This window comes from Aulonocara sp. 'chitande type north' Nkhata Bay, linkage group LG3 (assembly GCF_057382095.1).
Source record: "Aulonocara sp. 'chitande type north' Nkhata Bay isolate Kocher_YH1m ecotype deep benthic linkage group LG3, A_spYH_male_GT1.1, whole genome shotgun sequence".
Lineage (NCBI taxonomy): Eukaryota > Metazoa > Chordata > Actinopteri > Cichliformes > Cichlidae > Aulonocara > Aulonocara sp. 'chitande type north' Nkhata Bay.
The window spans coordinates 38,791,089-38,813,657 of NC_141346.1; the positions used below are offsets into that span (position 1 = coordinate 38,791,089).

The window sequence follows — 22,569 nt, forward strand, 5'->3', positions numbered from 1 at the left end:
AGGGGTGAGCAGTTTGGAGACAAAGTTATTATAGAGACATGCTTAAGATGGTTTAGACGTGCAGAGAGTGGACATATGGGACAAAGGATGCAAAAAGAATATCTCAGAGGAGGTTCAGGATATTAGAGATGGAGGCAGATGATCCACTGTGGTGACCCCGACAGGCAGCAGCCAAAACAGACACGAAACAAGAAAGCACGATGACTCCTCTTTGAATTTTGACCTAGCTACACAATCTGTGTGAGCAGAGAAAATATTTATTACAACATAATCATTACAGTAATGTGTTTTCCAACTTGTACAGATTCACGTAACAAATCTCTTACAGTAAAGTCAAATTTAAGTGCAAAACTTCTGATAGCAATAATGTATGTACAAAAACAAAAAAAATCCCTCATTTCTCTACAGCAAACAGTAGCCACATTAGGGTAAAGAATTAAAAAAGCAGTAGTTTTCCTGTTCCCTTTTAACTGTTGTACAGTAATAGTACAAGAAGTACAGCAGGCAGTACATGTGGCAATCAGAAACTGATCCAAGTCAGACAAAATAAAGGTGAAGTGTGAAAACATCTCAATCTCAGCAGGTTTGTTGTAAAGAAAGAGCGAATGGGAGGGGGATGGACAGCATATTAAGACCAGCTTTTACATAAAAATAAATCTACAGCTGCATAGAAGCCGATCAGTGTGTGTTGTGAGGGGGGACGTTATGTGTGGCGCACACTCTGTTCACATGGCACGAGTGGCAGAGGAGGTGGGAGTCCAGAGGGAAGCACTGCGAGCCGGGCTTATCGGAGAGCTGCTTGCCGCACTCCTGAGGGTGGAAGAGAGGAGACGGGGCGAGGTCAGCTGTGGGTTCGCTTCAAAACGAAGTCAGAAACGTTAAGTCGTCACTTACCTCACAGTGGTAGCACTCAAAGTGGTAGTCTTTGTTCATAGACACGACCCTGAGGATGTCTTCACTGCCCTGAAACAGCAAACAGAGGTCAGCAGAGCCACATTTCCAGTACTTTCCTGCCTGTTCTGTGTCACACTGCTGTGTAAAGTTTGGAAAACTGCCCAAAACAAAGTAAATTATGAACACAGTCATGCTAATTCGTTGCTGTGGGACAGATTCTGGTTCAAACATACACCGCTGAATCCGAAGTGTTGTGACACAGCAGCTTTTAGAGGGCAGTGTCTACACTCACGGTTCATGAGTGCAAGCCACAGCTCATTTTTTAACCAGGCCAGCTGACCAATCAGAGCAGATGGGGCCTTCTAGGAGGGAAGGCTTAACCAGATGGGAGCTTAAATGGTAGGAAGAGGAACAGTACGAGATAGGTCAGCGTTACTCACCTCAGTAGGCAAGATGGGTTGTAAACAGGCAGCGCACTTCGGGGCAAAAGTCCTGCAGTGAGACACAGGAGCGGTTATTTTTAAGCAGCAGCACATTCTGCAAAATGTTAAATGTGCAAACTTCATAACATCTTCAGTACAGAACAGCTGAAGCTCTTATAGCAGGAGTGTCAAACATAAGGCCCAGGGACCAGGATTTGTCCAGCAAAGGCTCCAGTCTGACCGTTTTGTGCTCGGGTACAATACTCACTTGTTGTAGTCTGCAACGCAGTAAATTTTGCTGTGCTGGTCAACGGTGAAAGGCACCCCATCCAGAGCCTTGGAGCACACCACACAGCGGAAACAACCGGGATGGTACGAGTTCCCAAGAGCCTGCAGGATCTGAGGGTGAGAACAACCAGATCTAAGATTTAAGTTCAAAAATAAAAATATCAAAGGCTGGATAAGGATCCACCAACTGCAAGGGAGTGGTTGGCTATTGTGAAGGATGTGTGTGTGTGTAGGAGCATAAAAGGAACAGAGAAAATTTTGTTAGGTTTTACTTTTTCTAGTCTTCCGTTTCTTCTTCCTCCAAAGAAAGCAGATTACATCAAAACAGACTACATCAGATTTGATGTAGGCCGCCCAGCTTTGACGATATCTCCCTCATCTTGAGTTTAATGGCATCAAAAGCAAACATGTCTCTGACCAGAACTTACAATCTGGTTGCTCAAAAAACTAATAAAAGAATACAAACTGTTCTGAGTATTTTCAAATAGCAGTGATTTTTCCCCCCACCAGTCAAAGACTCACACAGCCAGCTAAACAGTACAGCCATTAATGATGACATCCTGTCACAGCCCTCTACTCCAGCTCCCTTTGCACCGTGGCTCTTCTGTTTACCCTCAAGTTACATTTTCTAGCTACTTGGGGACAGTTTCCAGTTAAAAGTGAGGTTTTTTGTCCCCATTGTTGTCAATCCCTTGCACATAAATGATTACTGGTTTTCTTTCTGTAATGCATTAAAGTCTCGAGTGATTTGGTGCCATATTTAAAAAGTAAAGGGGGAGGGGGGACTTCCCATAAAGCCAAAAAGAGCATCAGACTCAGGTAATAACAGGTTTAGCATTACCACACTGTCCTGCCAACATCCTCCACTTTCAATCAGTAATCCAGCAGAGACCAGACAGCGTTCAACAGGAGACAAAAGAATAAACTTTATTAACTTGAATGTTATACTTTAAGCAGCAGTGTTTCCAATTAAACTCCCAAGTCCAGCAGGAATGCATTTTCCCCTCTCAACACTGTTGCACCAACAAGTTTTCGAGCCACTGATGCAGAAAATAATGCTTGTGGATCACAGACACAGTGACAGCCTGCTATTTATATTATGGGTATTATGTGGTTCAAATATGGTGAAAAGTTTTAAGATAATCACTGCAGAGCCATTTTTTTCCCTTTATCAAAAACCCAAGGCAAACATTCCAGTGAAAATCTGTCGTGGGAAACCAACGAGCAGCCAACAGAAGGACGTCACTGAATTTCTCTACTCTCCGAGGGATTCTTCGAAAACATTATGGGAAACGTTGGATGTAAATAACTAAAAGGAAGATTAAAGATTAGAGCGTTTCTTCTGAGTTCTTCCAAATGTTTGGGAGGTATTTGGTGTGCTGGTTCTCACACACTCACACAGAGCCCTCACCTGTTCGAGAATAAGGTGGCCACACACGCTACACTTCTCCGCAGCCGCCTGGAATCCCGAAAACTGTAATTAAAACAAAGAGATTACTAATATCGCAACCTCGATTCCCCCCAAACCGACTCCGAGCACGTCTGAGTGTGTTTGTGTGTGAGAGAGGCGGATGACAAAACAAGCCTCGGCCTCGACTCTTACCATATAATCCTCTTTACAGTACACAGAGCCGTTGACATTGTAGAAGTCCTTGTTTCTCAGGGTGCGTCCTGCAGATGGGGGCAGAGGTGACTCAGCATAATTAAATCTCCACATTTTTGTGGTAAATGCTTCAAAGAGGGCGTTTGCAGAAGGTGTGGCGGTGGCACAAATTCATCATTAAGCCTGATCATCATTGCTGTGTTTGGTCAGGTGTGTGTGTGTCTGTGTGCGTGGGTGGGGGGAAGCCGTACTCACCGCAGGACACGCAGGTGAAGCAGCGAGTGTGATAGAGGTTTTCCAGAGCCTGGCAGGCGTTATCCGCCCCGTACACTCCTTTCCCACACTTCACGCAGGTTCCTGCCGGGACACAAACTCGCATTTAGTCGGGAGCAATGGCTCGGCGGGGGCTCTCAGCGCTCTGTTTACGACGCATTCCTGGAGAATGTGTCTGAAATCCAACTCCACACAAAGTGTCAACACTTGTAAATCCTCTCGTTCGCACCACCTAGGGGATTTTCACACAGTTAAAACCTCGTTACCCATGCCAGCCTGTTTGCTCATCCACTCATGAGTGTCTGCCGAGCCTCTCTGTTATTAAAGGGAAACTCCGCCGGATCTGACTTCTTGGCAGCTTTTCCAGAACATAGACGATTCTTTCTTCTGGAGTTTGGAGACCGAGACCTTTAAATTTAAACTTAAACCCCCCACATTAAGAGCAATTTGGAGACTTAACATCATAGCCATTTTTCCCTCCCCCTACCATGCTGGGGGCCAAAACTACAAAGCAAGCAACGACAAAATTAATAGAAATTAACGCTTGTGCAGCTTTCCTTAAATTGCTGGCCAGTGGCTAAGAAACAAGAAGCTTGGTGGCATTTTTGGGGGCTGAAATACTGAAGATAACCAAGCAAAATGGACCTACAAAAAAAGAAATGCAAGTAATCAGTTTTACTTCTGTGAAAAAGCTTCAAAAATGAGCCTGTTTGTCTCCAACCTCATTCCACAATCATATGTAAAGCAGAAATGTGGTGGCCTGCGCATCACTCTTTCTGTGATCAATTTAAGGGTTGGTCTGAGCTTTTTCCCCCCCTTCTCCTTTCTAATGTGGCTCAGGGAGTGCCACACAAATCAAGAATTCCTACACCCTGCTTCTGCGAGCTTGGACAATCCCTCCGATATTTAGGAAGAGGCATGAGCCGGTGCCAAAGCCAAAAACCAAAGAGCCGAAACTTTAAATATAATGTATGAAAACGGCTGCATATAGAAAGAGATGGAAAGAAAGCGGGGTTGACATTACTCACTGAAAAGAACGAAAAGAGAAGACTGAACTTAGGGTTTAAAAACAAAGGGTTTTTCAAAATAAAGCTCACTAGGGGCACAAAAGTCAAGTTGATACCAAAGAAAATGACAAATGTCACACTTTGAACTACATCTGCTCTCCTTTCATGACTTAAAACTAATCAATAGACACATCGCATGACTACATTTGTGTGACTACACCTTGTTCTTTTCACATCATGAGACAATATAAGGTATTTAAGGTGGACCTGTTATTCTTATTTCCATTTTGTTTTAATTATAGGACTCTACTAGAGCAGCTTTGCATGAGTCACAGCGCAAAATAATCCTTACTTATCTTATACTGGGTCTGTGTGGCCCCTCAGTTCATCCTCTTCCTGCTTTTTTCTGATTGACTGCCCCTGACAAACAGAAGCTTTCTATGCTCTGAGCCACATCCTATTAAAATAAAATAACACTCGCTGAAACGCATTTATAGCAGCCTGAAGCCTGAACTTTTGGCTCACACACTCGCACACATGCCGCCCTCCATGCTGGAAACTCTGAGCATGTACAAAATGAGCGTGAAACAGTGAAGCTTAAAAGCTATAAATCGACATCTGTTCAGTTTATGTTCCTCTTCTTCCATTTGTACTTTCTTTTTTCATTATTACTGCGTTTATTTTTTTTTAATTTTGTTCAGCTTTACACCTGAACACAGGTGTGTGCTGCCGAGCTGAGCTCAGGGCGTCTGTCTTCACGGCTCAGAGCTTCTGATTCCTCGCTAATGGCTGAGAGGAATACAGTATTGTATGTCCCCTCCAGGCACACATACCTGAGCTGAAAAACAGGCTACAGCACACCACCCCTGCACACGCCAAGGCAGCATTACACACACACACATATACACATGACTCACACACACACTGCGTTACTGTGGCCTGAAGTCACTCAAAGGGGGGGGGGGGGACACACCCTGCCACAAAGAAACAATATACACACAGAGACATACGCACATTCATCTAGCCATCCTAACACACACACGCTCGCGCACACACACACACTGGCACACTGAGAGAACTGGAGCCCTAATCTTGTGTGACTCAGTAATGGCTGGAGCTGTGTTTATATGGAACCATGTAATTTATGTCTGAGTGTTACAGCAGAATTTTGCACTTTAATCGGCGTGCAGATCCGCTGCATTAGCCCTCTGTGCGCACCACCACTGTGGCAAATTGGCAAGATGTGCAAACATCAGCTGACAACCGTGCGTAACTTTTAGCGCACTGATTTTCTTTCCTCTCTCCGGTCAAACACGTCTACTTGTCTGCATCTCGGTTTCTGAAGCCTGGCTGATGTTTTTTTTTTCTTTCCCCTCCTCCCCCCTCCCCTTCTCCACTCCTTTAATGCTTTGTGTGTTATGACCCTGCATGTCTCTGCAGGTTCTGTGGCACCATCCACCTATCCATACACACTCTTTCAACTATTAATCTGTCCATCCATCCATACAACCCTTTCATTTAGAGAGAAACCTGTGATCCGACACCAGGCGGTGAGGACAACAGTAATAACACAGTGAGGGGCGGACGCCGTGGGGACGGATGAGCAGTGAGGCTGCTGGCTCGGGTTAGGGATGTGATTTTACTGTTTTTAAAGTTAAACACAGCTGCCCATCTCCATCCAGTCCCACTGATTTGCTTCTTTTACTTTTTGTTTTGCAAAATAAATTTATAAAATTTAAAAAAAAAAAATAAGGATCTCACCAAAGAACTCCTGCCGGTTTTCTGTTGCCTCTCTCCCAGGCAAGGCTCCTGGCTCCTCCTGAGGTTTGGCCAGCCCTCCTGCTGGCGTGACGCCCGATTTGGCGTGAGGCGTGAGGCTGAGAGCCTGCTCCTTCAGCATCAGGCCCTCCAGCAGCCCATCGCCCTCCAGCGCAGCATCTCTCAGCAGAAGTCGGGTCAGCTCTTCCTGGTATCGGGTGCCGGGCAGGTCTGAGTATCGGGCCCTCTCTCCCATCGTGCCTGGATCTTTGCCTCGTACGCCCGCTTGCTGCTCTTCCCACCAATCTGGAGCTGTCTGATAACACGTTGCCGCGGGACTCCCAACCGCAGGCGGGTAGGAGTGACGGCTATCGTACACACCTGAACGTATCCCTGCCTCCAGGTACTGAGTCCAGGCCTCTACGGAGGTCACTCCGGCCCTGCCCGGGACTCCGTATCCAGTTGCAGAGCCTCCGGTCGGCACAGATGGGGACTGCTGCTGGGTAGGGAGGCCTCCGGATGCAGAATAGCGCAAGTCGTAGCCGAGACTGATGCCACTGGTCCGGTTGCTGCTGCAGCGGCTCCCCATGGGACTCCCTCCTCCTCCTCCGCTGGCCGTGCTGGAGGCAAAGCTGGACCTGGGGCTGACCAGCACAGACTCCTGGAAGCTGAAGGATGAGCACGGACTCAGGGTTGGCCCTGGCGGGTAAAAGAGGCCTCCACCTCCTACACCTCCTCCGCTCATATCAGATGGGCGATGTGGTGGATGAGAGAGGGATGCCGGCCGGGTGCTCTCCCACAGATCGTTGCCTGTGCTCAGCCGCTTGTAGAACAGGGTTTCCTGGAGAGACAGGCGTTTGTGCCGCTCAGGCTCAGAGAGGTAGCCGGGCTCAGCCAAGCCGCCTCCGCCGCCTCTGGGCGCCGATCCATATCCCGATGCAGCAGGGTATGGTGGCGGGACGGAGAGTGGAGGCGGCTGGGACAGGAGCTGCTGTCGTTGGACCAGCTGCTGAAGCTCCAATGAGTATCGACGTTGATTGAGGGACACCTTGGAGCCGAACGCTCCCATGGGGTCGCACTCGGGACTCAGGCCGGACTCACGCCTAAGGTGGGAATCTACACCTTCACCCAGGTAGCAGGAAGCCCGCTGCTGAGAGGAAGGACGCCTCAGCGGTGCCAAGGTAGAGGGGTGAGGTGGTTGCTCAACATCTGGGGGGATGGTGCCCACTGTGGAGGAAGTAGATGGTGTGGTGAGGAGCTGAGAGGAAGTCAACCCCATTCCTCCTGCTCCTCCTGTGCCGCCTCCTCCTCCTCTCCCACTTGCTGGCACACATGGATCACTTGTGGTTGCCGAGGCAAGCGGGAACTGGCCAGGTCTTGCGGGCGAGGCAGCTGCAGAGCTGGGAGCCAGCGGCAGAACGCTGCCCCCTCCTCCGCTGCCGCCCACAGGGACGCCGGTGTTGGCGTTGCTGTTATTGGAGTTGCTGGAGGAGTCGTGCTTTTTCTTCGACACGTTGAATTTCACACTCCCCGAGTCCGTTAGCTTCAGCTTCTCCAGCAGCTTGCTTATCGGCCTGTCCATGATTAAGCCTTCCTGTGCTCCCTCTCACACACACACCTGCCTGGGCAAAGTCAAGTCTTACAGCAACTCCCCCCTCTCTCTGTTTTTTTAAATGTTACAGAGTACTGCACTCAAATACAGTGTGAGTGGACGTACAGCAGAACAAAGACTGAAATCTACAGTTATTCCCTTGTGACGGCTACAATAAAATCTGTAACAAGAAATTAAAAAACTGGCCTGGAATCTAGTTCAAAGCTACAAAAGAAAAACAAAAGCAGGACCCCTTCTATACAGATACAATAAATACAAAAAAAGAGCAGATAAATAAAAACTTTTAAGACATTACAGGGTGGTTACATGACTTGAGTCCTGTGAGTCACCTGGCTGCCCTCATGTGGTAAATCCACAGGTACAGGTAGGCTGTGGTGAGGAAGAATCCATTGGAGTACAAAAAAATTACTAACACAATTCAATCCAGCCAGGAAACGGGAGAGACAGACATCCAGGAGACTTCTGCGTGGACCTATGATCGCAGAGGGCCTCCTTTGTGGACCCTCATGTGGCTCCACAGCTGCATGGTCTCTGTTTAAAGTTTTTAAAAAGAAGACTTAAATACACTCGAGCCAAGTCTCGGGCTGCTATCGCGGATCTCCTCCAGTCTGGGGTTTGAATTTCCTCTTAACGAAGCACAAAGCGGGGGGAGAGAGAGCGAGCGAGGGAGAGAGAGGTTCAGCAGGATGCAGGCTATCACCTCTTCATGTGGGTCCAGTGTAGACGAGAAAAGCAGAAATCCGCTTGTTCGCAGATAGTCGACTCACCCGACTTCTGCCATTCATCTCAGGGGGGAAAGTTACTCGGAGGAGGGAAAATAATGACAGAAAAGGCGTATTTTAGTTGTAAGCGAGCCAACGGAAAGCGCACACACCGCACTGGCTTTACACTCCTCCGTCCATCCGCCTGTGCTCGACTCCTTTTATCATTCCCGTTTTCAAAAGAGAAATCCTGTTCGGGACTCGGTAGGAAAGCAGCGGGGAAGTTTGGGAGGACAGCAGGAACTGAGGGGAAAACCGGCGCGCCGTTACACTCGAATCAACCCCCAGCAGGCCGGTGCAGGACTAAAAGAGCCGCTCGTGATAAATAAAAATCCCTCCCCGTGAGCACTGCACAGTCGACAACTTTGTTTCTTTCTTTCTTCCCCCTAAATAATTACTTACCTCCCCCTTCGCCCACAATGTCGTCAGGCTAACGAAAGCGCGACCAAGCTAGTTCCGGTTACGTTTTTTTCTAAATAAACCTCTCCAGATACGTGTTATGTTTTACTCAAGCAAGAGGATAACAGGAGCTCCTTTGTAGCATGGGTTTGTCCCAGATACGAAACAATGCTTTCGAGTAACGTTTAAAGTGCAATTTTGTAGTTTACAACGCCACAAAATCGGATTTGATAGCCTCCGTGTTGAAAGCGTTAGTTTAACGGCTTTTATATTGAAGGCGGAACATCGCGACCGTTACACTGCGTGTGAGTGGTGCGTTCGACTTAACGCATTTTAAACGGCGGCTTGTATCCCCCAACAAGGCCGGAACACCTTTTTACCAGACATGCTGTGTCGTCATTCATAACGCAAAACTCCACAGAGGATAACGCCAGCGAGACCGTCTCTACACAACTACATACTCAACATTTAATAAACATCATAATAATATAAAAAGAACACTTAAAAATAATCGAGCCAAGCCAAAACTGTTTTTTTTTGTTTTAAAGTTTCCTGTAACTAAATATTTAGACCAAAATAGATTGAAAAATGTTTCTATTCAGTTTCTGACTTTTTAAATGAAGACTTCAGCCTCACCCAAGGCCTTAGGAACCACTGAGGTAATGTCTAAAGTGGTGGAAGTAGTCATCAGAGTAGGTCAAGGGAGCAGCTCCACAATTCAACACTGCATTTACATTATAAGCACTGGACAATAAAATACGCTTAAATCCGTCATATAGCTATGCTCTACTTTTTAAAAAAAAAAAAGAAGGTTATTTTAACAATAGGCTGTGATTTATTAAAGTGCAAACATAATTATTCTGGCTGCTAGTGATCTGCTTGATATACTACCTAAACTTAGTCAGCTATTTTATTATTGATTACATAAGCTGCCAAAGAGATCTGCTCTTTTAAAAAGAGAGCAATATTTGCCTTAAAAATTTAGTTAATTTGTATTTATTTGTTCACCACTGGGGTTTAAGTCCAGTAAAATCACGTACTTCTACAACTGCACCGTTTTAATGCTCAAATTAGACACTTCCTGAAAAATAAAATTCAATAAAGTAAATAGGATTCAATTCATCTTAGTTTAATCTTTGTGCTTACATCAGTCATGCAGCAATGCATAAAAAAATAATGGTTTATTCAAACAATAAGTACCAATTCATTAGGTAGGTGTAAACATAATTATTCAGGCTGTTCAACTGTAGCTTCAGCTATTACACTAAAATTCACTACTTACTTTATATGTTTTATATAAGCTACCAAAGAGATGTTCTGGTTTAAAAAGTTCAATATTTGCTTTCAAAATGTAGCTAAGTGGTAAAAACTTAAGGAGTAATTTTACTTAGATCATTTTAGCACTGGTGTATGAGTCCACGGAAGTGACATTGTTGTACATTACAGTGTTTTAAAGGTCAAATCACACATTTTCTGGGGGACAAAAATCACATTTCAACAAAGTAAAGAGGTCTAAATGCATCCCCACAGGACTATTGCACATGAGGTGGTAAAACAGGGGCACATGTTCATGCTTGCTTAGCTTCATTTAAGTCTTCGTTTATTCTTTAATATGTTAGTTTATTTTATAATTGGCCTGTTTTTTGACTTTCACTGACTAATACACTTGGCTCCAGGAGAAGCATAAACAGGACCCCCCCCCCCCCCCCCCCCCCTCCCCACCCTGGGGGCCCCTGAGAGGGTTAACCTGCCCCGAAGCGCTTCTAGCCATTAGGTTAGCGTTGTGATGGAGCTCTGGATACACACGTATTCATGTGGTTGTGGCTTGGCACAAGCTTAAACTGTGAAATGACCACCAAGCCAAACCAACAGTATAAACAGTCCTGTTTTCAGAAATACCCTCATTTTGTCTGTGCTCATATAGGCTGACTGTAACCAAAACCACGGCCCTGTGCAGTTTACTGTAGCGCCAGCTGTAAATCCTAATGTTACAAAGCAGTAATGGAAAGTGACTATGCTGAAATACACATTGAGAGTGTAGGCAACTTGGACTTGTCTACTTCAAAATAAGAGTGACATACTGCAGTTTTTTTCACACTTCTTCACTTTAGCTGACACCAATATTTACTAGTTACCTTTCAAATTAAGACTTCCTCTTTATTTTTTCAACTTAATGCTGTTAAAGCACAACCAAAAGCACGTATATTTGCGGGAACAAGCACCACCTCGCTCTCCCTGCACATTAATGCATCAACACCGTAATAATAAGCTCTTAGCTTCAAGGATATACATCCCTAATGTTTCCCAGTTGCTTGTAGTTCATTAAGAAGCCTCTGTTTTGACACAGAGCGCCTCTCTGGCTCTGTTTAACATTTATAATCACGTGTTGTTGCACATTAGAGTCACAGCAAGTGGATCCGCGTCGTTGAGGCAACGGGCCTACTTTGTTGTACCACCAGCCTGTGGAATGCGCGGAAGGACACGGCGCGGTGAGGCGGCCGGTAAATTTTTTCAGCGTGTCTGAGCTCTCCAAGGACGATACAGAGTAAACATCCCGCTGCTATTTCAGGACTACCCGGCATTAGTCTGCGCGGATTCCGGCCGATTTGCGGCACTTTGACGGAAACACCAAAAAACACAGCAAACACAGTCCGGCTGTATGCTGTGTTTGCAGGAGGCTCGCTGACCTTTCAGTTTATTTTATTTTTAAACATATGCCCCTCAGATCTCTTCCACACGCAGCCCATCGCAGCTCCTGCGGGTTTCACCGGAGTACCTTGCAGCAACCTCTGGCAACCTCTGGCGCTCGCCTCACGGCTGCGAGTGGGAACTTGTCTGCAAAGCTAACAGAAATTCTTCAGGGCTTAGTGTCGGTGCTGTTCATACAAAAACAGCACTTTGAAGAGCTGCGAGAGCGGCCGTGCTCTGCCGGTAATGATTACAGACAGGCACGTGAAGTGCAGACCCATCTATCTCCATCACTGTGTATATAAATCACTCACTATTTGTATTATTTCTCTTAAAAGGTAGCTGCAAATAGAACAAACACAGCTGCGAGGTGCCCCACAACCTCAAGTTTCTGGCAAAAGACCAGCTTTCCCCAAATGTTGATTTTGGTGATTTTATGAGCATTTTGTTTTTCAAAAAAAAAAAGTAAGACTGAAAAAATGTGGAGATTTAAGCTTATGAGCTTATTAGGCCTACACTTTATTTTACAGGCAACATGTTCTAAATTCAAGTTCTGATTACTTATTCAGCACCAAAACGCAACATCAGTCACCTCAACAAACTTCATATTATAAGGTTAGAGGTCCTAAAATAATACGGGTGATGATTTGGCGCCAGCAGCAAAGAAAAACTCCCTTTTAACAGGAAGAAACCTGCAGGTTCAGGGAGCTGTGCACAGTTGGGGTGAGGGAACGAGAAAAATGGCAACACTTACCAAAGCAAACACAAAAAGTTTAATGAACAATGGTAGTCATACTCTACCTTAAAATTGGAGGCACAGAGAACTAATATAATTGTTCCTTTGATGTTTTGGACACTTAGTTTTCAATGTTTCCTCCTTTTTGTGCTTTAAAGGCCCCAGCTGTGGGTCAGCTGATCTCACATTAAGGCTAACCTTGTGCGGGATCAAAACATCACACTACAACCTTTTGATCAGCTAAAAAAAAAAAAATCGGAATAACCTTTACACGATGAGCAAACATCTTTACATTTGAAAATTTCCAGCTTCCCATTAGCAGTCTGGATAACCTGCGACCTCTCTAGCACGAAAAACCTGTTTTTTACTGCTCTTATCACATCTGACATGCTAAAAAGTGAATAAATCACCTAAGCTGTTCTTTGAAAGATCTCCCTCCTATTCATTTCCATTATAACCTCATTATAAGTGGCGTTGCACTCACTCAAGAAACAGGTGCTCCTCAGACGTGGAGCGCCACGGGATGACCACAGAGGCCTGACTGGTTTGAAGTCGGCGAGTGCGACGGGGATGAAAAGAAATCAGCCTTCTAAACATTCCCAGATGTCTTGCTTCATCACCTTGTCGTGCCTTTGATATGCCAGCAACGACCACGCCATCCATAAACCGTGATCACACAAGAAAAGTGTGCTGTAACCAATTTCCCCGGCACATATCTGCACTTCCAAGAAAAAGCACAGGTGCCACATTAAACAGAAATGCTGCGTGGAAGCATTAACAACAACATGAGCTGCAGCCATTAAGGTTGTTACTTACAGCTGCACCTTTCCTTCACAGGTGGGCTGTGATGGTCCCAATGCAAAGGTTTCCAGCTGGATTAACCTCTTAAAGGCCCCCAAGGGGGAAAAAAGAGCTGCTGGGCCACTATTTACCCCTCTCCTGTCTGCATTGTTGCCCGTGTGTTCCCACCACAGAGTACACACACCAGACTCCATCAGACACACGTATGGCAGCTTTTTGTGGTCATTTTAAACACACATAGATTGAGGGATATGTACCATGTGCAAAGTTTTAACAGTTCTTTTATACATTTAGCAGTGCTAATAATATGAGTAAGTCTTTATTTCATTTGCTGCTATGCAACTGTGGAATGAACTGCTGACCCCTCAATCCACACACAACCACACATTCATACTTTACCTTTTTTCTCTGTACACTTCAATCACTTTGTTTACCTCACATCGACGGAATCTTTTAGATGAACCGTTTAACTTCATATGCATGTCTTTGTGCTAGTGAAGGAAGCTGGGGGACCTAAAGCATACTTGCAAGCTCATTACTAAAAGGCCCCAACAAGGTTTTATACCAGGATACTTTCACAGCCCACCATGTGGTGTTGTGCGTGCTCGTTTAAGGTCACATTTTCATCTCTAGGGGGGAACATCAGTCCTGAAAGTACGTTCTAATTCGTTATACTTCATGTGTGCTTTCCCCTAATTTCAAATACAGTTGTTGAGAAACATTTGAAACAAAGAACACACCTTTAATGTTTTAAATTACTTTTTATGCATGTATACCTTACTGTCCAATTTATTTGAATGTATTTTAATTCAGATGTGTCAAATGAATTTAATTAATTTATTAGTTTCTTTATTTAATTCGTTTATTTTTTGTATATATTTTATTGGACACATAGATTGTCTTATTGTCTTGCTGCTTGTCAATAATAATGGATTGCATTTATATAGTTTTTCGAGACCCTCAAAGCGCTTTACAGTTCCACTACTCATTCACACACTGGTGAAGGCAAGCTACAGTTGTAGCCACAGCAGCCCAGGGGCAGACTGACAGAAGCAAGGCTGCCATATCGCCTTGCTTCTGGGCCATCGGCCCCTCTGGCCATCACCAGCAGGCGGTAGGTGAAGTGTCTTGCCCAAGGACACAACGACAGACAGAGCTGGGGATCAAACCGGCAACCTTCCGGTTACACGATGAGCTTCCCAACCCCATCAATCACTGTCTGAATGGGGAAAAAAATCCATAATTTCAAAATTACATTATTACAAATGAGGAAAACGAGGCTTAATATATTATATATACTTTTTTCATGAAAGCTTTTTTATGCCACTGGGAAAAAAAGCATAATCCATGAGTAGGAAGAATATAATTTGGGTTTAATAAATCAAAATTTCAAGTTATTTTGTCACTATTTATAGATAGTAATTCGACATTTTGAGATAATAACCGAGATTTTTACTGATGGATGTGTAAAAACAAGAATGACGGGGCAAAGTGAATAACAGGACCTCGGCGTGTCTTTGGCGCCCCCTGGCGGTAGGCTCTAAATTGTGCAGGCAACATGGCGGCCCCCGTAAGGACGTTGTGCTGCTCAGGTGAGACAGAGGTTATCCTCACATATTTCCCTGTGTGTGTGTGTGTGTAGTTTCATCGCTGAAGCTGAGTGTGATAGCTGTAATAACCTGCTTTTACCAGGCTCCCTGCCTGTGCGAGTGACCGGCGTCAACGCGGTGATGTTGACGAGCAAAGCTAATGCTAATGCTAACAGTGTGTGTACCTGCTCGTAAACGCCACATATCTAATTAAACAGGCTCGTGTAGGTGACTGTTTGTTTGATGTTGTTTTCAGTGCTGAGGTACTCGCGCAGACAGTTCAGCACAACGTGTGGAGTCCAGGCTGGAGAAAAGTGGCGGAAAGAGTGAGTTCACTGTCATTTAAATAAAGATTTCCGCTGTTTGAATGTGGATTGATCGATTGGATGAAACCTTTAATTAAGACCTTTAGACACCCTCACAGCAGCCTCACAGGCAGGAGTGAATGGTCGTCAGCAGCAGCTTCATTATAACACATAACGTTTGCACTCACAGCCAGTGGCGTGTCCAGCGGGGTGGCCTGGGGGGGCACAGGCCACCCCCCCAACCAGACTGGCCACCCCAGGTGCCACCCCAAAGGCAAAACAATAAAATTCAATGAAATATCAAATGTCCGATTATGTTTTCACGGTGAAGCTCAGATATCCGAGTGTAAGTGAATGCAGCATCGCTTCTGCGCTATGCGCATCACGTTAGCAAAGGTAGGAGAGCCAAGCACGAAAGACAGCACCGCAGGAAACAATTTTTCGGTGAAAGAAAATGAGGACAGAATAAATGTCCCGGTAAGTAATATTAAGTTTGTTGAGTTTAGTAAACTTCGGTGAAATTAGAATACCAAGGAAAAAATAACACTTAAAGAATTATTGCAGCCATTGAATATTTCAGACAGTATGCTACTGAGGGCAGCTAACATAAGAGTTATGAGTTATAAGATATAATCTAAGTCGTAACGTTGCTGTATGGAGCTGCAGATTTGGTTGCAGGTTAACATAGCTGGACTGGCCATCGGGCATACCGGGCATATGTCCGGTGACTTTTTTGTAATGGCATGAACAATGAGAGGTGGTGGATCGGCCAGATGCAGGCCGATGTGTAAAAATAACTCAGTTGTTTGGTGGTGGCTATGGCGGGGCTTCCACAGAGGCCAGCAGGTGGATGAGGGAAGGGGAGGCAGGAGGAGAGCCCCGAGGCAGCCGCCGGTGTTGTGCCAAAAAGTGATTGTCTGCCAAAAACTGATTGCTCGTATTTAAACTGCTATAAGTAACTTGTTGGGCTATAATATGTGAAACATATGTCAAATGCATCCCTCATGGATGACATAAAGTCATCTTGAGCCACAAACAACATTCGTGTAACAAGGTAGAAGCTGCAATCAGTTTTTGGCAGTGACTTTTATATAACCTTTATTTAAACAGTTAAAAAAAATCTCATTAACATTAAAAATGTCTTTTGTAAGAGTAAGTTGGCCAAGAGGACAGCAGAAACGGCAGCAAATATTACAATAGTTCTGTAAAAATATTTTAAGTGGGGATAAAGGACCGGATTGGTTATAATGTAAGTACAATAGCAGAGAGTTGTAAAGATACTTGAAAAACAGATATTGTTTTAATTCTCTATATAACCCCTTTGTAAACCCTGTTCACCGAAGTCTATTTACGAACATACGTAAAGATATTACACATAAAAAATACACAGAAACATTGGAAATCAGTTTTTGGCAGACAATCACTTTTTGGCACAACACCGGTCCGAGTGTCAGGTGAACTGAACTTCAGGTAAGAAGTTATGACCTGCAGTCTGTCTGGGTCAGATATAAACTAAGTTTAGGTGGAGTTTATTTTAGTTGTGCTGACTTTTTACTGTCAGTTGCAATAACTCGTACTGCGTTCTAGCGAGCTTGACGGAGTTTTTATACAGCTGGGTGGTGCTATGATGCAGAGGTGGGACCAAGTCATTGTTTTGCAAGTCTCAAGTAAGTCTCAAGTCTTTATCCTCAAGTCTCAAGTCAAGTCTCAAGTAATGTCAGGCAAGTCAGAGTCGAGTCTCAAGTCACTGGTGTAAAAGTCCGAGTCAAGTCACAAGTCTGAAACTTTGAATTTCAAGTCCTTTCGAGTCTTTAAAAAAAAAAAACAACGAAAAAATAATGTTGCAGTTATGCTAAATGTAAATATTAGACCATGTAATTTTAAAATCTGTGTTTTTCTCAACACATGACAAAATAGTGAACTTAGAAAATATACACAAATTGTGAAATTGCACCTCTTTAAAATGCAGCTCAATTAAACCTAGCTCCAAGAATAATTTTCACCGACAGTTCTGAGATAAGCTGCATGTTATTCTTGGATGCGGTTGTAGGACCGGCTTTAAAATCGCATGACAAAAATATCATACATATTAAAAAAACTGTATCACCAACGTAGCCTGGACAACATTTGCTAGTTAGATGAAGTCAGCTATCTCATCTTAGCATATTTATATGCATATTTATAATTATACGGTTCTTGGAGTGAGTGCATACACTCATGAAGTTTAGTAACTTCAGGTCACTGCAACAAGCCCAGGTACAGTTTACCGACGGATGGGTGCAGGACCTTGAAATGCACCGTGTAGAACGAAAAACCATCGTACATATCATAAGTTTACCAGTCTCACAAATCGTCGTCATAAATACACATTCGTTAACCGTTTATTAATAGGACCTTTGAGCTCAACGGTAATTAATTAGTAGTGGAAATAATTTCTGGTAGCATTACAGAAATGTAGCAGTGACAATAATACTGTATGCTGTAATCGTACTGGGCAATTAGTGATACAAAAAACTGTTTTATCCTGTGAATAAAAGTATATGTTTTTGTCAATGTGCCATAATAACAGAAGCGAAACGCAATATTGTGTCAGGACAATTCACTATTTATGCACAATAAACAAAGGAGCATAGCGCGACAATTTCTGTTCAGCGCCAGACTTGCTTGTAACCTATATCACCAATTATTTTATGAAAATGACGCATTAACTACAACAGCAGACTGACCTTCGTGTAAATGCTTGGAGCAGACTAACCTGTGAGCTGTAGTGTTCTGGGATGTTATATTTGATCTTTGAATGGCTGCAATCCAGTCGCCTCTTTGTTACTTCGGAAACATGGCTTGAACAATTTCTCTTCAACGACGTAATCCGATAACAACCGATCTCTTTACCCGTCGGCTTCCCGTGGCTGTCATGCGACCGGCTATTGCAGTTAATAATACAACAGCTTCTTGACATTTTTGTGTTTCTTTTTATCGCTGTATAACTGATTTTAATTGAAAGCCTGCGTGCGCTAGTACCTCTTGCCACGAGTTCCCAGAATCCTTTGCGGTTCTACCCGTGAATGACGTCACATTTTCAATCTCTATATAATATGCATGTTAAATTTTATATTTGGGGTAAAATATCAAGTCTTTTCAAGTAAACCGGTTCAAGTCCAATTCAAGTCCCAGGTCATTGGTGTAAAAGTCCAAGTCAAGTCACAAGTCTTAGAACATTTTTTCAAGTCAAGTTTAAAGTCATAAAATTAATGACTCGAGTCTGACTCGAGTCCAAGTCATGTGACTCGAGTCCACACCTCTGCTATGATGTTACTGATAGTGAACTTTATTTTATTCATAAGGTTAGTTAGTAGAGTTGCCAACGGCTCCTTAAAAAATGGAATGGTCCCTCATTCAGAGAAAATATTACACGTTTGGTGTTGAGCTGAGAAGAGACGCAGTTTGTCCCGAACTTTAGCTATAATGAAAAAAAGGCACAAAGCTGGAGTTATTCTGTCATTACGCTGCACAGCTGCCTCTTCTTCTCTCATTCTCTCCTCTCCTGTTGCTACTTCAATCATGAAACTGATCAATGATCAGCTGATCAGCTTTTCTCTCTTGTTTGTTTATCGCCCACTTTGTGCCAGAAAGAGGAAACCAGCGGATGTTGCGCTAAACAACAGCAGCACGTTCAAGCTTGATCAGCTGTTGTTAGAATTTATTTAATATTAATTTCTAGTATCAGCTGATGTTTGCTGGAGCCACAGCTGTAAAGCTGCTGGTCAGGATGTCGGTTTGGATATGTGGTGAGATGGAAACATGAAGATGAAACCAGGAGATGTCCTTACTGAACCATCAGAGCTGAACAGGTGATGGAGAAACAGGTTTACCTTTTAGTTAACATGAATGAGCTGAAGGGAAGTTATGAACTGTTTCTGAGAGACAAATAACACCAGGATCCTTTTTTATGTAGCTGACAGCTGGTAACTGTGCAGGGGCGGGTCTAGCAAAGTGTTGCCAGGGGGCCAGGTAGGGCATTAACAGGGAGAGGGGGGCACAAAGAAATACTTTTCTTTCTTATTCTCATTTAAAATATCTCACTTTTATTAAATAATTATCTAAATCTTACAACCAAAGTTTTTATCTGACGTAAAATGTATAGAAATCATACATATACCAACAAGACAGTGTACATATGGAAAAGATATATATAAATCTTATAAAGTTTGTATCTGTCTTGTGTGAAACTTGTATGAAAAGCATACAAGAGTAAAAGCAGATATAAGATCCCTTGAAAAATTATATAATGAAACTTGTATGTTTTGGATACTTACTAAAACAATATATGAAAGTAATGAGAAAGTGGCCACTTTCATGAGTAAATCATATACGTTTTTACTATTTCTTTTCCATATGGGACTGTCACAACAGCATTTGTTTTCATTCAAAGGCTTTATGGCTTTAATACCTGGTGGGCCGGTCTGTAGTCAAAATGCCCGATTTTCTGTCCCAGTCCAGCCCTGCAGGTTAATACTGGCAGTGTCACGATGCCAGCTGACTGTATTTCATCATCAGCCAGTGTTGTTCTTTATCAGTATTACCAAAGTTTACCATAAGGCAGCATAGAAAGTATTTACTTGCTTTCAGGTTTTATTCAAATGTTAGTCTTTTCAGTTGTTTCCCCACTTTTTTCCTGTTTCAAAATCAAACACCAGTTTGTGAGAAGATTATCTTCTTTTTTTAACAGGCAGATAAAGTTTTACATTGGAACTGGCTAATTTGTCAATTGTTTGTTACAAATGTTCATATTTTAATATTCAAAAATGTTTTTGCCCAAAACATATGTGCACTATATGTCAGTAAAAATACTATGCAAATATTGCTGTCCTTGACTGCTGAGTAAACACTGACAAAGCACTGATTGTATCTCTTGTACTTTATCAACGCAGTATCTAAAAACTTTGCACCGTAGTGGTTAAAATCTCATTCTAATAAGAGTTAAAAGCGCATTCGGTTATTAGGTTTGTAGGATTATTGAATTATGGTTAATGGTTGGTAGAATTTTTTTTTTAAACATTATCTGCCAATTACATCTGCCACCCTTCTCCAAATCTGTGCCCCTACCTGGCCCCCCCAACAAAAATTTTCTAGACACGCCACTGCTCACAGCGTCACAACAGCATGAAGTGTACGAGGAGAAATGCAGATGTTTCATCTTTTCTTTGTTTTTAAGAACCTGGGATGGAGTCAGGTTAAATGTGTAACTACTGAAAACCATTTAAAAACGAGACTGTGCAGGTTTATTGAAGCGTGTGTTATCTTGCAGACATGGACTTGCTAGAAGCGGCACAGAGTACGGGCCTCTGACAGATCTGCCTGATTGGTCGTTTGCAGGTATTTATATTTTTTTATAGAGAAAAATAAAAATCTGTAAAGCTGTATTGTTTGTGGACCATCTACAGGACATCATTTAAAATGTAAATAAAGGAAAACAGAAGAAGCAGCTACTTTTGTCTGCTGTTTTACTCACAAAGGGTTGGCACAGTGGGTAGCTCTGTGTGTTTCTAAGCAAAAAGACATCGTCCCTGGGTGGGCTCGAACCACCAACCTTTCGGTTAACAGCCGAACGCGCTAACCGATTGCGCCACAGAGACTGTGGGTCATGTACAACTGACTGAGCTGGCTATGCTAATTTATACTGATCTTTGTGAGTTTCATTGTGTTTCTTTCCTTCTTATCCTGATAAATTTTGAATGCATTTTGCCTGAAACTATTTGACAAAGCTGCACCAGCTGATTGCTTTTGTGCCAACTTTGTCTTCTTATATGCACAGATGGACGGCCGGCACCTCCAATGAAAGGCCAGCTGAGGAGGCGGCAAGAGAGAGAAGCTCTATCTGTGAGTGTCACATAAAAACCTCCTTATCGTCTTTAGCACTCCCACTCATCTGTTCATCTCTTTTTCTTCTCAGAGACGTATTGTGATGCTGAACTCGGAGGTGGACCGAGGGATGGAGGCGTGGAGGGAGAAACAGGAGGAGGCCAAAAGAATGGAGGAGCACAAAAAGTCTCTTTTGCTGAAACCCAAAGGGAAACTACTAATGAAGAAGAAATCTCAAAGTTAGAGGCCGACTATCCTAACTCTGATATTCCATGCTGATATTCAGGATGATGGATGTATTTATGATGGGTTTTCGTCTGCTCTGTCATTTGTGTTTTTCTCTACTCATGCAATAAAATGTTTCTTCTTTATACTCTGTCATGCATTCGTGGGTCCTTGTGGTAAAATCTCAGCTCATGTGCATCTGCTTCCACTAGAATGCAGCATTTCTCTTCTGTGAGGACGCGAGCTGGCTCGAACGCCATTTTGTCTGAGGCTGGGCGCAGAGCAGTACTGCTGGGCTGGCAGTAGAAAGGGAGGAGCTGGCACACATAAAGCAGCAGTGATACAGGACCAGAGCGAGGGGTTCACACCGTGGCACGCTGCAGTAACCGTGTTATTAGCTGACAAACCCCTCAGTCCTGAGTGGCTCTGGGAGACCTGCTCCAAACTAAAACACTGATTTGTGTGAGATAAGGTTTAAGAAAAATCCAAGCTATAAAAGCACAAGGTCTGATGATAACAGTAAGCTTTATGGTCAAAGAATCACATTCTTTATTTTTCCTGGGGAATGCACTAAGGAAAAGGAAAATCTGGGGTTTTCATCGGGCCTTCCTGCAAGCCTGGTGCCTGGAAAGACGATTATCCGGCTGCAGGCGAGTTTTTGGCAGGAAGTTTAATCCCATGGAAAGTGATCTTTTTGGTGTTGACTCAAAGTTTTTTAGGTGGATAATGAAGATGCAGAAACACTTAAAAAAGCCAATAAGATGACGGTTGAGTTTCAGCGCTGGTAGATTTGCACTGACCTTAATCTGTTTTAACGTGTGAGACGGCACAAAATCCAACCCTGGCTGTTAAAAGGAGCAGCTGTGCCTTTGTTTAGTCAGCATTAATTCACTGCAACTTTGACTTGTAAACTCAGTATTTATGAAATGAGGTAAGCCCCCCCCCGCCTGTCTTCTCACCCTCCTTTCTTCCCCCTTCCTCACATTTTGCCTCCGTCTCTCTCTCTTTGCCCGGGTCTTGTGCAGACTTCAGCACAGTCCCATGTAATTAGGGCTGCTAGCCGCTGAGTTGCAGATTCTTTTCCTTGGAAGATGGGAAGTTTTTCTCTGAACCTCCCCCCACCTCCTCTGTGTCTTAACGTTTTCATACAGCTGACCAAAGGAGCTGACTCTTTGTAGTGTTACAGTGTGGGAGGACGTGGTGCAGACCACAGAGGGACTTAACAGACAAAAAAAAAAGAAGTGTAAGAAATTTCAGCAAGGTGACTCTAAGTTCACACACATCCTCACACCTGGATCATAAAAGACTCCCGACTGCACCGGCAGTGAGAAATGGAGCTCCTCATT

General features: G+C 43.7%; 2 protein-coding genes and 1 non-coding gene across 5 annotated transcripts; 1 reads left to right on the plus strand and 2 right to left on the minus strand.

The window, feature by feature from the left end:
* Positions 1-210: 210 nt before the first annotated feature.
* Positions 211-9,014, minus strand: ajuba (ajuba LIM protein). Of its 3 annotated transcripts, none has more exons than XM_086280291.1 (9): positions 8,558-9,014; positions 6,249-8,388; positions 3,463-3,564; positions 3,208-3,275; positions 3,016-3,078; positions 1,585-1,715; positions 1,335-1,386; positions 895-963; positions 211-810 (listed from the first exon to the last, which is right to left on the minus strand). In XM_086280291.1, the coding sequence occupies exons 2-9, from the start codon at positions 7,825-7,827 to the stop codon at positions 679-681; spliced, it is 2,196 nt and encodes a 731-aa protein (XP_086136417.1). In that variant the 5' UTR covers positions 7,828-8,388; positions 8,558-9,014; the 3' UTR covers positions 211-678. The 3 variants fall into 3 exon arrangements, with proteins under 3 accessions (XP_086136417.1, XP_086136432.1, XP_086136425.1); XM_086280306.1 differs by having other exon boundaries at positions 6,249-7,863; positions 8,271-9,014; XM_086280299.1 differs by having other exon boundaries at positions 6,249-7,867; positions 8,187-9,014.
* Positions 9,015-14,724: 5,710 nt separating this feature from the next.
* mrpl52 (mitochondrial ribosomal protein L52) lies at positions 14,725-21,377 on the plus strand. Its single transcript, XM_086287518.1, has 5 exons — positions 14,725-14,834; positions 15,088-15,157; positions 20,445-20,512; positions 20,952-21,016; positions 21,090-21,377. The coding sequence occupies exons 1-5, from the start codon at positions 14,801-14,803 to the stop codon at positions 21,240-21,242; spliced, it is 390 nt and encodes a 129-aa protein (XP_086143644.1). The 5' UTR covers positions 14,725-14,800; the 3' UTR covers positions 21,243-21,377.
* trnan-guu (transfer RNA asparagine (anticodon GUU)) lies at positions 20,699-20,772 on the minus strand. Its single transcript has one exon. It is a non-coding gene; the product is annotated as a tRNA-Asn (tRNA).
* Positions 21,378-22,569: the final 1,192 nt, after the last annotated feature.